This window comes from Phocoena phocoena, chromosome 14, assembly GCF_963924675.1.
Source record: "Phocoena phocoena chromosome 14, mPhoPho1.1, whole genome shotgun sequence".
In the NCBI taxonomy this organism is placed as follows: domain Eukaryota; kingdom Metazoa; phylum Chordata; class Mammalia; order Artiodactyla; family Phocoenidae; genus Phocoena; species Phocoena phocoena.
Genome location: NC_089232.1, coordinates 67,278,134 through 67,295,253, shown reverse-complemented (window position 1 = coordinate 67,295,253; position 17,120 = coordinate 67,278,134). Strand labels below are relative to the sequence as shown.

The following is a 17,120-nucleotide window of genomic DNA, read 5'->3' as shown; positions in this document are numbered from 1 at the left end:
TGCATACTTATTAAATGTTAATTTTACATGCATGGGGGCATCGCAGAAAGCAGTGAATGCCCAAAGTAGTGGTGAGATTGGAGAGTTTATAGACCATCTCAATAGGGGAAAGGGAGGGGGAGAACGGCCACTTGTGGGGGAGCAGATGATGTTAGGAAAGATTAGTGGGCCCTTAGGAAAACGGATGGGGATATGATAGTCTGTGACAGCGTCTGTCTGGGGTGTGGTGTTAACTCCTCATGTTTCCTCCTGTGATGAGTCAGTCTTCTCTGCTTGATGAGACTCCCGGGAAGGGGCTTTATGACAATCCCGTTCTTTTTTGGGAAGATCTGTTTTAGGCACATCAGGGGAGTTCAGAGAAAGCCTCTTCCTGCATTTGTTGATTCTCAGATGTCTTTAGCTCAAAATAATCTTTGCACCAGAGTGGCATGTTTTGGGTGGGATATTTTGATCTCGCACAGTAGTTAATGGTGGAGCTGGACTCAGCCCAGGTTTGTTATTTTGCTGTTGTTTTTTTCCTAAGCCCTTGCTTTTAGGCAGTTTGCTGGGGTTTTTCTTGGTAGTCATTTTATAATGAAGAAAAAGGGGTAGTAGCCAGTGGCACTTACACGTGCTGGCACTGTTTTAAGTACTCTGTATGTATTGTTTGCTGCTCTGCAGCAACCCTGTGTGTCAGGTACTGCAGTTATCCCTATTTCACAGGTGGGGAAAGTAAGGCACAGAGAGGTTAAGTGAGTTGTGCAGTTGTACACAGCTCCCAAGTGGAGATTTGAGCTCAGGTAGTGTAGTATCAGAATGTGTACTCTTAACCATTACCCTGTAATGGTTAAAAGAGGCCCAGTGACTTTCTTTGGGACCTGTACCTTATAAATGATTGATGTGGGAATAAAATGCATACCGAGCCACCAGTCAGTCTTCTGGGTTCTCATATTACTTTGAACAAATCTTCATTAGCAATTGCTTCATTAACGCATTTTTTGACTTTATGGTGGTGCAACAGTGATAAGAGTTCGGTAGAAACTGTATTTCACATTTTGAATTTTGATCATTGCTACAGTCTCTCATACGTTTTATTTGTCTCCTAGTCATGAGGACTGGGGTTCTCCGTTTCATGTTTGATTACCCAAGGAACACATTCTGGCATGTTGTATGCACAGTAAATACTGATCAAATTTTGTTCAGTGTTTTTTATGCTGTAACGGCTTTCTTCTCTGTTATATCGTGAAGCCTCTTTCTCTCTCCTGGTTTTATCTTCTTTTTCTTGCTTTGTTTATGGAACACACATTTTTAACTTTTTTTTGCCATCTATTTGGTCTTCTTTAAGGTGATTCATTTAAAAGCAGCCCCCTCATCTTAGAAGAAGCAGGGCTCTCTCTCTAAATGAACTGCTCTCTCTATCCAGCTGTCTTCCTATCATCTTCTGATTGTCTCATTCATCATCATCAAATACTATTAAGTGTCTTTTAGCACTTTGTGCTGTGCTAGGCATTCTATAAGTAAATAAAACAGACATGGTGCCTGATTTTGAGGAGTTTCTAATTTAAACCAGCTTTGGAGCTCTTTAAAGATAACACTGATCTTCAACAAGGAAGAATTTTAAACCAGGGACTCCTGAGAGAACAGTCAATCACATAGTGACCAATCACAACCTCACCTTGCATTGCGCTCCTCCCCAGATTGTAGCTGGCCTTTTAAAATTTTTTTATTTTAATAGTTCCATTAAAAAATGTGCCTCCTGTCCCAGAATGCACATGGTACTTTCCTCTGCTTGAATGGTTTTCTACTATCACCCAAGTATCATCTAGTTAATGCTTTTTCTTCTGTTAACTTATATATCAACCAATATTACTTTAGAGAAATTCTAAGACACTGACTGGATCTAATCTTTCTCTCTCTCTCTCTCTCTCTCTCTCTCTCTCTCTGTCTATTTTTTACTCAAGTAGTTTTTATCAGCATAGCATTAATTTTCTTATTCTCAGTTCATACCATTACATGCTTATTACTAATGAACTGATCACTTTTAGAATTAAGTTCTCAACTCTCCATCACAGCTTAATTCAAGTATCCGTCCTCTTCATCAAGTCATATTCTCTGCATTCATTAGTCTCTCATTGATTGCTGTATGTTATGTATCTTGTGAAAATGATGCATGTGAATTGCAAGATGAAATTGCAAATATTGTAAGAGTTGCAGGATTTCTTTATGGTAACAAAGTGTGCTGATGCAAGTGATTGATAGAATGAAGACTGCAGATTTAGGTCAGTAAACAATTGGAAGAAAATGAGACTGTTACAGGATTGGCTTTTTAAAAATAAAGAATGAGTTGAGTATCAAAGAAATAGACCTATCGTGAACGTGACCTTTATGATTGCGCTTAGGGTCAAGTATAAAATAAAACATGTTGAATCGTATTAGCCAGTTTTATCAGAAAAATCACATATATACACAGACTCAGCTGATGTTTTTTCAATGTAGAAATGTGGTGTTTTTACAGTTATAACCTAACATTTGTTAAATTTCACATAAAATAAAATTTGCACATTTTTTAGTTTCATCTTCGAAAATAAAGCTCCAAAGAAGCAAAGTCAGGCCCCTATTTGAAATGAATTCACCTGAAGTTGACTTTCTCTGTACTTACTATGCTTATATTGCCTGTCTGTGGTGCTCGATTGAAGTTCATCCCTGGCTCATGATAGATGCTTAGTAAATGCTTGTCGAACGAGTGAAATAAGAAAGAACCACTGGTGTGAAATCCTCAGTTAAGCACCAGTCTTAAATCTGAAGACCAGCTACTTCTAATGAGGTTTGCATTACTTGTTTTATTCACAGAGTAACAGATTCCCTGGATACTCTTTCAGAAATTTCTTCAAATAAACAGAATCATTCGTATCCTGGTAAGATTACGCAGTTTTATGTTCCTAATAATTATTTCTCTGCTTTTATTCATTGAACAATTTTTATTGTCAAGTATATATGTATACAAAAGAGTATATGAAAGATATTTGTATAGTTTGTGTAATCATAAACAACATCTGTTACCCACCCCATAGCCAAAGATGATGATTACCTGCATGTCCTATGGAAACCCCTGAGTATCCCCTGAGTCTCATCTGCCTCCCTTTTCGTATACTCTGTCTTCAGGTTGTGCATCTTGAATTTTATGTTAATTATTCCCTTGATTTTCTTTATGTCTATCCCCCATAGATATGTCAATAAATAATACATGTTTAGTTTTTTTTAACATCTTTATTGGAGTATAACTGCTTTACAATGGTGTGGGTGTTTCTGCTGTATAACAAAGTGAATCAGCTATACATATACATATATCCCCATATCCCCTCCCTCTTGCGTCTCCCTCCCACCCTCCCTATCCCACCCCTCCAGATGGTCACAAAGCACCGAGCTGATCTCCCTGTGCTATGTAGCTGCTTCCCACTAGCTATCTATTTTACATTTGGTAGTGTATATATGTCAATGCCACTCTCTCACTTCGTCCTAGCTTACTCTTCCCCCCTCTGTGTCCTCAAGTTTAGTTTTGATTGTTGTTTGCTATGTTATTTAGTGTTCCATTAAAATACATTATTCATTCTATATTTGATGGATTTTTGGGTTATATCCTGTTTTTAACTATTAGAAACTATGCCATTGTGCACATTTGCAAAAGTTTCTCCAGGATTGCCAGGCATGGGATATCCATATCTTCAATCTTCCTGGGTGTGCCAGACTGTTCACATGGGCAGTGGATGAGAGTCTCTGTCACTCCTCACCTCACCACCAGTAGTCTTGTTTGCCCATCTGATGGGTGTAAATGGTATCTCCTTGTGGTTTTAATTTGCAGTTTTCAGATTACAGATGAGGTTGGGCCTGTTTCCATGTTTATGGACCACATACATTTCCTCTTCGACGATGTGCCTGCTCACGTCTACTGCCCATTTTTCTTTTGGTTGGTTTGTTTTTTTCTTATTAATTTGTAGGTTTCTTTATGTATTTTGGACACTAATATTTTGTCAGTTTTGTTTGTTGCAAATATCTTTCCCAGTTTTTGACTTGTCTTTTGCCACCCCCTCCCCTTCCTTTTTTGGCATCTTTTGATGAGCAGGAGTTTTTAATTTTTAAGTCATCAGAATAGCAAACCATTATGCTTTTGCATGTTTTGTGACTTGTCTTTTCATTGTCTTAACAGTGTCTGTCACAGGGTGGAAGTGTTTAATTCTAATGAAGTCCAAGTTATCAATTTTTTCTTTCATGACTAGTGCTTTTGGTGTTGTATCAAAAATGTCACCACCAAACCCAAGGGTACCGTGATTTTCTCCTATGTTATCTCCTAGAAGTTCTGTAGTTTTGTGTTTTACATTTATATCTATGATTCATTGAGTTTTTTCTTGTGAAAGGTGTAAGTCGATGTCTAGATTCATTATTTTGCATGTGAATGTTTAGTTCCACCATATTTGTTGAAAAGGCTATCCTTTCTCCATTGAATTGCCTTTGCTCTTTTGTCAAAGATCGGTTGACTGTGTTAGTGTGGGTCTATTTCTGGGTTATCTATTCTGTTCTGTTGATCTATTTGTCTTTTTCTTTTGCTAATACCACACTGTCTTGATTACTGCAGCCGTATAGAAATTCTTCAAGTTTAGTAGTGGACTTTGATCTTCTCCCTCAATATAGTGCTGGTTTATCTGGGCCTTTTGCCTTTCTATATAAACTTTACAATGTGTTTATTGATGTCTGCAAAATAATTTGCTGTATTTTGATTGGGATTACATTGAATGTATAGATGAAATTGGGAAGAACTGATGTCTTAACGGTATTGAATTTTCCTATCCATGAACATGGAGTGCTTGCCCATTTATTTAGATCTTTGATTTCTTTCATCAGAGCTTTATAATTTTCCTAATATAGATTCTATACATGTTTTATTAGATTTATACCTACCTGTTTCTTTTTTTTTTTTTTTTGGTGTTAATGTAAGTGGTATTGCTGTATAATAATTCTTTTTACCTTGTATCAGCCTTCTTGTGGTTAAGTACTTGCCTGAAAAGTCTTTTTCTAGCCATTGCCTTAATCTTTCTATGTTCTCATGTCTTTGGAATATCTTCTATTATTAATTTCTTTTTTTTGCGGTACGCGGGCCTCTCACTGTTGTGGCCTCTCCCGTTGCGGAGCACAGGCTCCGGACGCGCAGGCTCAGCGGCCATGGCTCACGGGCCTAGCCGCTCCGTGGCATGTGGGGTCTCCCCGGACCAGGGCACAAACCTGTGTCCCCTGCATCGGCAGGCGGACTCTCAACCACTGCGCCACCAGGGAAGCCCCTGGAATATCTTGTAAATAGAATATAACTGGATTTTACTTTTTTTAGAAAAAGACAACCTTTGTTTTTTAATCTGAGTTTCACCTATTTACATTCATTGTAGTTAGTAATATATTTGGATTTATTTGTTACTTATTTGTTTTCTAATTTTTCAACTTTTTTGTATTTAAATGTTTTTCTTTCTTGACTTAATTCTGGTTATATTGCTACCCCCTCTTTTTTCCATTTAATTTTCTACTTGTATAAAAATTACATTCTATGAATATGCTTCTTAGTAATTAGGTACTTTGACATACATACTTAGCAAAGGCTAAAGTTAATCATTATGTTTACTCTTTCTCAAATAATAGGAAATCCTTAGAAACTGAGTTTCTATTTTGTTTCCCTCACAAATTTCACATTATTATAATAGTTTTTATATAATTGATATTTATTTAATTTGCTCATACATGTCAATATTTACCGATATCTTTAGTCATTAATCCTTAGAACTTACACTTGAAATCGTTTTGTTTCTACCTCATCTATATTCTTAAATACTTTTTTAGAAAGGTCTATTGGTAGGAAACTCAGTTTTTGTCTGTCTTTTCTAATGATAGTTTTACTGAGTAAAAGTAAAAATTGGTGCAATTTTTATTATAGTTTGAGAGCTGTCTTCTCCCTGCACATTGACAATATAATTCTTCTGCTTTCTGTCTTCTGTCAGATTTTTGAGAAATCACCTATCAGTCTGCCTAATCCATACCATTGTAGGTGGTTTATCTTTGCTTTTTGACTGCTTTTAAAGATCTTCTCTATTTCCTTTGTGTTGTACAGTTTTGCTATGATTATGTCTAGGTGGAGATTTCCCTTTGTTTATTCTGTTTGGCATCTTGGGTCTTCCTGGATCTCGGAATTAGTACCTTTGACTAATTCTGTAAAATTCTTGCCCATATACTGAAAATATTTCTTCCTTCATGCTCTTTATTATCTCCTTCCAAACTTCTGACGAGTAGTATAGTCCACATTTTCACTTTCCCATGCCTCGTTCATATTTTTCACAACTTTGTCTCTCTGGACTGCGTTCTGGATATCTTCAGAGTTATCTTTCTGTTTCTTGATTCTTTCTTCTGCTATGTTTATTCTACTGCCTAATTCAGCCGCAAAGTTTTTTAATTACAAATTTTTCATTTTTTTTCTTTTTGCAAGTCTGTTTGGTTGTTACTTATTGTCACTTATTCTTTCCCCACATTTTCAAGTTTTTCTTTTATGCTATTAAACATTTTACATATTGTTACTTTTTATGTTTAATAATTCAATACCTGAAGTCTTTGTGAGTCTGATTCTGCCGTCTGTTTCTGTTGAGCCTAACTTGTGGCACCTTCTTTCCTTGTGAATTTTGTAATTTATTGTTGTGAAATGCTTATTTTACTTAGAATTTAATGTATGGGAATTCTTTTAAGCCTGGGTTGATGCCTCTTGAGAAGATTATACAGGCATATCTTGTTTCATTGTGCTTTGCTTTTTTTTGCTTCTCAGATACTACATTTTTTACAAATTGAAGGTTTGTGGCAACCCTTCATTGAGCAAGTCTGTTGGCGCCATTTTCCCAACAGCATTTGCTCACTTTATGTCTCTGGGTCACAGTTCGGTAATTCTCACAATATTTCAAACTTCTCCGTTGTTATTATATTTGTTATGATGTATCTGTGATCGGTAGTCTTTGATGTTAGTACTGTAATTGTTTTGGGGCGCTATGAACCGCATCCATATAAAATGACAGACTTAGTGGATAAATGTCTTATGTTCTTACTGCTCCACCAACTGGCTATTACCCCATCTCTTTCCCTCTCCTCGGGCCTCCCTATTCCCTGAAACTCAAAAATATTGAAAGTAGGCCAATTAGTAACCCTACAATGGCCTCTGAGTGAAAGGAAAAGTTGCATGTCTCTCATTTTAAATCAAAAGCTAGAAATGATTACGCTTAGTGAGGAAGCCATGTCAAAAGCAGAGACAAGTCAAAAGCTAGGCCTCTTGTACCAAACAGTTAGCCATGTGTGACTGCAAAGGAAAAGTTGTTGAAGGAAATCAAAAGTGCCACTCTGGCAAATGCACAAATGGTAAGAAACAGCCTTATTGCTGATCCAGAGAGAGTTTTAATGGTCTGGACAGAAGATCAAACCAGCCACAGAATTCCCTGAAGCCAAAGCCTAATCCAGAGCAAGGCCCTAACTTTCTTCAATGCTATGAAGGCTGAGAGAGGTGAGAAAGCTGCAGAAGAAAAGTCTGAAGCTAGCAGAGGTTTGTTTATGATATATAAGGAAAGAAGCCATCTCCATAACCTCAAAGTGCAGGGTGAAGTAGCAAGTGCCGATGTAGAAGCTGCAGCAAGTTATCCAGAAGATCTAGCCAAGGTCATTAATGAAGGTGGCACCACTACACAATGGGTTTTCAGTGTCGATGATACAGCCTTCCACTACAAGAAGATGCCTTCTAGGACTCTCATTGCTAGAGAACGGAAGTCAGTGTGAGGCTTCAAAGGAGAAGCTGACTATCTTGTTAGTGGCTAATGCAGCTGGTAACTTTAAGTTGAAGCCAGTGCTCATTTACCATTCTGAAAATCCTAGGGCCCTTAAGAATTATGTTACATTGGGACTTCTCTGGTGGCGCAGTGGTTGAGAATCCGCCTGCCAATGCAGGGGACATGGGTTCTAGCCCCGGTCCGGGAAGATCCCACGTGCCGCAGAGCTACTAAGCCCATGGGCCACAACTACTGAGCCTGCGCTCTAGAGCCCGGGAGCCACAAGTACTGAGTCCACGTGCCACAACTACTGAAGCCCATGTGCCTAGAGCCCGTGCTGCGCAAAAAGAGAAGCCACCGCAACGAGAAGCTCGCACGCCGCAACTAGAGAAAAACCGCATGCAGCAACAAAGACCCAACACAGCCAAAAGCAAATTTAAAAAATAATAAATTTATTAATAAAAAAGAACTATGTTATATCTACTATGCCAGTGCTCTGTAAATGGAACAGTAAAGCCTAGAGGACGGCACATATATTTACAACATGGCTTCCCGGATATTTTAAGCTCACTGTTGAGACCTACTGCTCAGGAAAAAAAAAAGATTCCTTTCCAAATATTACCATTGACAATGCACCTGGTCACCCAAGATCTCTGATGGAGATGTACAGTGAGATTAATGTTGTTTACGTGCCTGCTAACACAACATCCATTCTGCAGCCTGTGGGTCAAGGAGTAATTTTGAGACCTCCAGCTCTTAGTATTTAAGGAATACGTTTCGTCAGGCTATGGCTGCTATAGACAGTGACTCTTCTGATGGATCTGGGCAAAGTTCATGGAAAACCTGAAAAGGATTCACCATTCTAGGTGCCATTAAGAATATTCGTGATTCATGGGAAGAGGTCAAAATATCAACGTTAACGGGAGTTTGGAAGATGTTGATTCCAACCCTCATGGGCGACTCTGAGGGGTTCACAACTTCGGTGGAGGAAGTACCTGCAGATGTGGTAGAAATAGCAAGAGAGCTAGAATTAGAAGTGGAGCCTGAAGGTGTGACTGAATTGCTGCAATCTCATCGTAAAACTTGAACAGATGAGGCATTGCTTCTCACGGATGAACGAGGAAAGTGGTTTCTTGAGATGAAATCTACTCCTGGTGAAGATGCTGTGAAGATTGTTGAAATGACGATAAAGGATTTAGAGCATTACATAAACTTGGTTGATACAGCAGCGGCGGGCTTTGAGAGGACTGACTCCAATTTTGAAAGAAGTTCTGCCGTGGGTAAAATGCTATCAAACAGCATCGCCTGCTACATCGAGGAATCATTTGTGAAAGAAAGAGTCAGTCGATGTGGCACACTTCACTGCTGTCATGTTTTAAGAAATTGCCACAGACACCCCAGTTTTTAGCAAGCACCACCCTGATCAGTCAGGACCCTCCACCAGCAAAAAGATTGTGACACTGAAAGCTCAGATGATGGATAGCAGTTTTTAGCAATAAGGTATTTTTAAATTAAGGTATGTGTATGTTTTTTCTTTTGTACGTAATGCCACCGCACACTTAATAGACTACAGTATAGTGTAAACAACTTCTAGATGCCCTGGGAAACCAAAAAATTTGTGACTCGTTTTGTTGAGATATTTGCTTCATTATTGTGGTCTGGAACCGACCCTGCAATCTCTCTGAGGTATGCCTGTGCTTACTTCTGCCAGTTGCCTAGGGGCACTGCCAACTTTAGTGTACGTTCTCTGCAATGTTGTTGTTGTCGTCTTTATATTACACAGATAAAATGAATTTGGCTAACGATCACAGATCTGGAGGGGAGAACATTTTGCTTTCTGCACAGTGGGGTTGACACAAGCTGCTTTCCTTTGTGTTCATCTGAGTGGTGCTTCATTTTGTTTCTCATTTAACTTGACACTGAGGATGAGCTGCCCGGGACCCTCACCTTTGTTAGGACCCCATCTTGGCAGGCCCCAGCTTCTCTGGAGGGCAGTGTAGTCCTGGGGTACGAGGTGGTTAGATTGCTTTGGGGGAAACCTTCCATAGTTTCTCTTTTTGGTTTATGGCCTCTTTGGAATTGTGCCACTTGTATGAGGTCAACAGTATTTTTTTAAAAAAAATTATAGTTGTTTTAACTTATACTTGCTTCATTCAAGAGGTTCACTCAGTACATCTGGTGTGCCGTAACTGCCAGAACTGGAAGTCCCATTCTTTTTTAAAAGCATCTTTTAAAAACTTTACCTTTTGTGAAGTCTTTTTCTTTTTCTTTTTTTTTAATAACTCTGTCATCTGCGGATGCCAACAATCATAAGCTCTGAAATTCATTGTTCAGAATTTTATAAATGGGGTATATTTAGTGATAGTGTTTTTTTAAACCATTTTTATCCTTTTATTTTTTAAATACGATTTATCAAGACTATAATATTGGAGAGTAAAAAGATTAAGCTTTATCAATGTATAATTCAATTTCATTTGGTTTTCAGGAAAGTTTATAATAAAAACCTGCAAAAGTAGTGTCGTGATCTTATTCATGTAGTGCATAGTTTGATGAGAAAGGTGAGGTAACAATCGTCAAGAAGTCTAAACTGTTACAATCTACATGCACTTATTTTCTTTGCTTTCTGTTTCCAAAGAAACGCTTGGTAGAATAGAACGTCTGTAGAAGAAATGATAAAAGATAACTTTTAACAAGGACTGTGAATTTGTGATTTATTTTTCTTCATCTGACCTTAACTTTCATATTTAGGTTTTAGGAGAAGTTTCAGTACAACTTCTGCTTCTTCCCAGAAAGAGATTAACAGAAGAAATGCTTTTGCCAAGTGAGTATTAAGAAGATTTAGAAAAAACGCCTTTCAAGATGAACATGACAGGATTCTGTGAAGAAATAAAAGTGGGATTTTGTATCTTTTACATTGCGTGGTAGAATTTTAACACTTAGGAGGAAAGGTGTGATGAGTGTGTCAGTGAGAAGAGTTCTTCCTCCCTCCTTTGCAAGCTCAATTAAAAATGTCACCAGTGACTAAAAGTAGTATACGGAATATATTTTCAAAGAGGTTTAGTGCTGTTAATAAAAGTTGGAGGAATTTACATTCTGTGTTATCATTGAATAGGGTGGACTGATTTTAAACTCTGTTTACTTGATTAGTCAGAGAATTGATTTAATATTTTGGGAAGTCCATACAAGGAATGTCAGGCCTATTTGCATCAGGTAATCTTATTATTATTTTAAAAAATACTCCTACTTCCTCTTGTAGAATATACTGCTCCCTTTTTCGTTGTTGTTGTTTCTTTGTAGAGAGAATCTCCTTTTCTCTTTTTCATTTATATTGCTATTTATAGACCTCAGACCCAGTTTACTGCCCCTAATAGTTTTCTGAGACGTTTATGAACTTCTTAACTTTTTGAGGAATTTGAGGCTCTTCTAGGCTGATTAGGTTAAGGAGGTGTTTTTTTTGTTTGTTTGTTTTTGAATTTTAAATCCTTCCAGTTAATCTATGAACAATGCCCTGGGGGAAAAACGTCTAGCTCAGTAGGTAAGTGCACTAGTTGTGGGGCCCTAGAAGCCACTAGGAATCATAGCCCACACGAGAGGACTTGCCGATCACATGAGCAACAGGCAGGTAGTTTATATAATAATCTGGCATGAAGTTATTGGAAGGCCTCGCAAAGATCTGAGGTTTCACTTGAGAACCCTGACGGGTCCTGAGGCACTGTTAGGTACTGTTTCGCGGAGTTGGGTGGATTTTGTTTTTTTCCCTTCCTCAAAACCTCTACCAATTCTGAGATTTTAAAATTGGTCTCCTCACTTGAGTAGCTGAAAGAGTTTAAGGGCAATAACTTTATGCTCCAGAGTATTGAAGATATTCAAGAGTTCTTAGGCAGAATGGAAGAAATTACTAAGAAGAGGCAAGCAGGATATAAAGGATTTTTGAAGGGGGAAAGGTATCAAAATCAGTGTCAAGATGTTGGTGAGGGGAAGAACATGATACAGAGAAGCAAGGGAAGGAGAGAGAAATCTGAACCGTGGGAATTATACAGCAGGTGTGGATATGTACAAGATGATCTGTTGACATGAGAAGAAAATATCAGTACTTCTGTTGGTTTTCTTTGAAAATAAAAATAAATGAAGCTTTACTGATACTTCTACAGATTGACTCTAGTACCTGTTTTAAAAAAATAAACATATTCTTATTGAGGATATATAATCAATTTAAAACTTATTTAGTTTTTACTTAAACAATATGTGACCAGATGTTTGGTGATCAGTGTTACACGAAACAAAAGAAAGACATTAGGTGTTTAGACTTTAGGTCCTAGGAAACCTGTCCCTGATCTCAGGGGTAAGAAACATTGTAGTGATTGGATGACCTTCTGCTGGAGCGACAGAGTTGATTGTATATTGTGCTGTTTTTAATCTGGAAGCATGATGTATTCTGAAGAATGTGGGTTGAAGAAATGAGTTTATTGACATTTATCAAACCCTGTGCCATTTTCTTGTCTATTCGTATGGAAATAAAAGATACTTCCAGAAGAAACATGGAAAATATAGTCAGAGATAATGAAAATCCCTGCGTAAGAAACTGGAAGGAATTGGGGCAAAGGGCATGTTTGCAAAAGAGGGCTGAGGAAAGGGAAGCAGCAGCCGGCCGCGCCGTTTTTGAGAAAGAGCAGATGTGCTTCTCCAGTTGGCTTATTGAGGTGGTGGTGATGAACACCTTCATTCAGAGGAAAAAATGATGGAAGCAATTCTTCTGTCTTCAGAATTCTTAGTATATCTAATACCAAGCATGGGGGTAATAAACACAGGGAGCTTGAGATGTTAGCATAGGTGTCACTGCCACCTGGTAGGCACAGGCATCCTCTCTCCCGCCGTCTGCATCCAGCCTGGGATCTGCAGCTCACCTGTCGCTACATCTCATCTCCATCATTACCAACTTAGCTTCTCCCCGTGTTTTCAGAGTGCATCTCCTGAGAGTCTCCACTGGGTCCTCTCTGTGGGACCCAGCCTGTCCACATGATGTATTTGGCCAGCTCAAATTTGAATGTCTTTGGGTAGAACTCATATAACCCAGTTGGCTGCAGGTTCCATCATTTCACGTCACATGTTCTCATTTTCTGCCTGTTCCGTAAAGCTTTTGAATTCTCAAATGCGGAATGAAGTCCAGATTCATTGGCATAGCGTGTACAGGCCTGCCTGTTTCTCTGGACTTAGCTCTCGAGGTAAAATCCTCACAAGTGACAATTTGCTAAACTCTCTGCGCTGCTCAAAAAAATTTTTTTTAAGTTACACGTAATATATTTTGCTCCCATGACTATGTCTGCTTCCCTTTTCTGTCTGCTCATCTGTCAGATTTGTTCAAGTGTCACTTCCTCACTGAAGTGTCTTCCCTGGGACCTTGAGTGAGGATAGATTTCTCCCTCTTTCGTGCGCCTTCTGCTTTGTACCCGTCTTTATTGCAGGATCTGTAACGTTTTACAGATTACTATGCACAAGTTCCTGGAACCTAGCTCTGGACCTGCCATTTCCTAGGTGATCCATTAATGTTTTTGAAGGAGTAAGCAACGCTCTCAAGTGTAGCGTAATTTATAAATTTCTCACTTCCCTGGGCTTTTAGAGCTTTGACATAACTTGAATCAAATCATTCTTATTGGAATGTTAAATCTTTACCCAAACCACTAAGTTTTGGCTTGGATATCGAGTTCATTTATTACTTATTTCTTTCTTTAAAATTTTTCTGATTATGAAAGTAGATTGGACAAAATTTGAAAAAATTACAGTAAATTAAATGCAGATAAAGATCATCTGTAATTTTATCACCTAGATGAGATTATCACTGTTAGCATTTTGTCATATACTTCTCCAACTTTTTTCTAAAGCATGTATCTGAATTTTTAAGCAAAGTTGGACAAATCATACTCTATATACTCTTTGAAAGCTTTTCCCCTTAACATATCCCATAATAATAATAATTTTATTATTCTTCTTTAATAATTTTACTCAGTGTGACTTTTGCAGTGTTTTTAAAGACTGTGCTGTGCTGTGATATGAAACATTTTTATGGCACGATAATATGTGAAAAAAAACATTAATAGTAGGTGCCGTACTTTTTAAACACATGTCCGTCTCCCCCCTCCCCACCCATGTATGTATGTCTGTGTGTGTTCAGATGAATAGCTTTATGTTTTCCTAGTTCTTTCTTTTTTTTAAATTTATGCATTTAACTCTTTAATCTCTTGGGGATTTTTAAAATATGTAGTGTGTGGTGAGAATCATATTCTTTTCCAAATAAATGACCAGGTTTTACAGCATTCCTAATTAGAATGTTCACTCCTTTCCCACTGATTTGAAGTTTTACTTCTTATCACATATGAAATAATTGCATGTATTTTTCTAAAATATCTTCTCTGTGTCATTTAAAAGTACATTCTTATGCCAGGGCCACATTGTTTTTTTTCTTTTTAATTTATTTCTTGGCTGCGTTGGGTCTTTGCTGCTGCATGCAGGCTTTCTCTAGTTGTGGCGAGCGGGGGCTACTCTTTGTTGCGGTGCACGGGCTTCTCGTTGCGGTGGCTTCTCTTGTTGAGGAGCATGGGCTCTAGGCACGCGGGCTTCAGTAGTTGTGGCATGCGGGTTCAGTAGTTGTGGCTCATGGGCTCTAGAGCGCAGGCTCAGTAGTTGTGGTGCACGGGCTTAGTTGCTCCGTGGCATGTGGGATCTTCCCGGACCGGGGATCAAATCTGTGTCCCCTGCATTGACAGGCAGATTCTTAACCACTGTGCCACCAGGGAAGTCCCCACATTGTTTTAATTATTGTAATTTTATAATTTAACATAATGGCAATGTAAATTTTGCCATATTATTATTTTTCAACCTTTTCTTAATACCCATTGTGGTTGTGAGCAAGAGCCTGGCCTTTGTGCTTGATGACCTTGGATCTGAACCCCGGGTCTCCTCTTTACCATCTCTCTGACCTTAGGCAAATAGCTTGATTTTTCTTAGCCTCAAATTCCTCTCTGGTTTGGGCGAGGTTGGATGAGATAATGTATGTGAAGTGTTTGGCACATAGTAAGTGCTCAGGAAATGATAGATACTGTCATTATGTGAAATTCGAGTAATTTCATCAGGTTGCAAAAAAATATATCATTTTGGGGAGGATTCATATATATAGATATATGTTTCTATCCAGGAACAAAGCTTTTTCATTTTTCTTTTGTATATTCTTCGGTAAAGATTTATAATTTTCTTACAGCTCTTACGTATTTCTTTGTTAACTTTGTATTTGTGCATTTGACGTGGTAAATAATATTTTTTCATTACATTTTATAAATAGGATTTATCAGATGTGGCATAGGACAGGCTTTGGCCTCAGTTTTCCTACCCATAAAATTAGAGTGCTCTTCCCTTCTCGGGGTCGTTAATAGGAAGAAATGAGACGTGGTGTGTGAGAGTGTATTTAAAAATACAGAGAGTGGAATAAAGTAGAAACCAAGCAGGACCCAGACTCTGCTCGCAGTCAGGCTCCGTGCAGTTTTGGTAACAGGTTCCGAGTTGTCTCTACTGTGGGGCTGGGAGAAGGGTTTCTCCTGGAGGAGAGGTGGCATGGACGGCGGGTTGAAGGCTCCACTGGTGGTGGTTTCTGGATGACTGTTTTGGGAGGTCTCAGGTCATAGGACAAGCTCCTGGGCATGTTTCTGTTTTGGGCAGAGTTGGCTACTTCCCAGGGACAGTGGACTGCCCTGGGCAGTATTGGCATGAGGCCTTGGACGGGTTCCACGTGTGGGTGCCCGGTAGTTGTGTCATCAGGTCAGGCTGGTGGCGGGTGCTAGGAGGCAGTGCCTTGTAAGTAATGTTTTGTTGTAGAGAAAAGAGGAGGGATCCTGATCCAGACAACTAAGGTCCTTCCTAATGTTAGTGACAGGGAGAGCGGCAAACCCTTAAATGTAACTGGAGTTCATTCATAGAAGGTGTGTGTGCGTGTGTGCGTGTGTGTGTAGTTTCTAAAGTTGTGGATTAACAGTTTTTAAAAATGGTTTTCATGTAAAGGAATATTTGAAAGGTGAGCAAAATGTCATTTTATTTACCGCAGCCAAAATACTAGGTTCTTTTCTTTTTGCTTTGTTAAACAGGTATAGGTGTCTTTTTTCTAATTGCTATTTTACCGAGGGCATGCGCATGTATAAATTGCTAGTGAAATCTTAAATCCAGATTAGGGTAGTATTAAAATAGCCAGAAGAGGAAAACGTTTTAATGTTACAGAAAAGTATATCCTAATATTGCTATTTAGAATAAAAAAGATCGAGTTGTGAACATAAAGTATGCCCTTTTGTGAATGACTTGTGAACCTGGCTGTGGAAACGAATACGGTGAATTGCATCACGTGGCTTTCGTGCTTCAGAGTTTCTCTCGCGTTCCCTCCGCACAGGTCAAAGCCCGCTCTGCGCCGCAGCTGGAGCAGCAGCACCACGGCCGGCGGCCTGGAGGGGCGCGTGAGGCTGCACGAGGGCTCCCAGGTCCTCCTCACCAGCTCCAACGAGATGGGCACCGTTAGGTACCTGGGCCCCACTGACTTTGCCTCAGGGATCTGGCTTGGACTGGAGCTTCGAAGTGCCAAGGGAAAGAATGATGGGGCAGTGGGGGACAAGCGCTACTTCACCTGCAGGCCAAACCACGGGGTCCTAGTGAGGCCCAGCAGAGTGACCTACCGGGGAATAAACGGGTCAAAGCTTGTGGATGAGAATTGTTGAGCTAAACTTCTACAGTATTAAATGAGCTCACACACACACACACACACACACACACACACACACACACACACACAATGTAAAATAAAGAGTCCATGGGAAATGGTTTACTTTATTTAGCTTTTAGCCGTTATTTAAAATCTGAAAATAGATCTATCTTCATTGAAAAGCATTATAACAATTCAGAGAGACTCCTTTAAAAAGCTAGAAATACGAACTGTGGGAATCATGGTTCTCTTAAAACAATCTCAAAATCAGCCTTTTTTCTTTTTCTTTTTTTTTTTTTTTTTTATGCGTTACGCGGGCCTCTCACTGTCGTGGCCTCTCCCGTTGCGGAGGACAGGCTCCGGACGCGCAGGCTCAGCGGCCATGGCTCACGGGCCCAGCCGCTCCGCGGCACGTGGGATCCTCCCAGACCGGGGCACGAACCCGTGTCCCCTGCATCGGCAGGCGGACTCTCAACCACTGCGCCACCAGGGAAGCCCTCTTTTTTTTTTTTTTTAAGATTTAAAGCTTTAGACCCAAGAGAATTCTGAGACTTGGGAAAAAATGTGCCATTAAGTGACTG

At 39.2% G+C, this 17,120-nt stretch overlaps 1 protein-coding gene across 1 annotated transcript in view; it reads left to right on the top strand.

Moving 5' to 3' along the window:
• The window catches only part of CLIP4 (CAP-Gly domain containing linker protein family member 4), a 55,450-nt gene extending 38,895 nt beyond the window's left edge, over positions 1 to 16,555 (top strand). Inside the window, exons 13-15 of the mRNA XM_065891090.1 lie at positions 2,830 to 2,894; positions 10,557 to 10,629; positions 16,234 to 16,555. Of these exons, the coding sequence (XP_065747162.1) occupies positions 2,830 to 2,894; positions 10,557 to 10,629; positions 16,234 to 16,555 (460 nt within the window). The remainder of the gene's footprint in view (positions 1 to 2,829; positions 2,895 to 10,556; positions 10,630 to 16,233) is intronic.
• Positions 16,556 to 17,120: the final 565 nt, after the last annotated feature.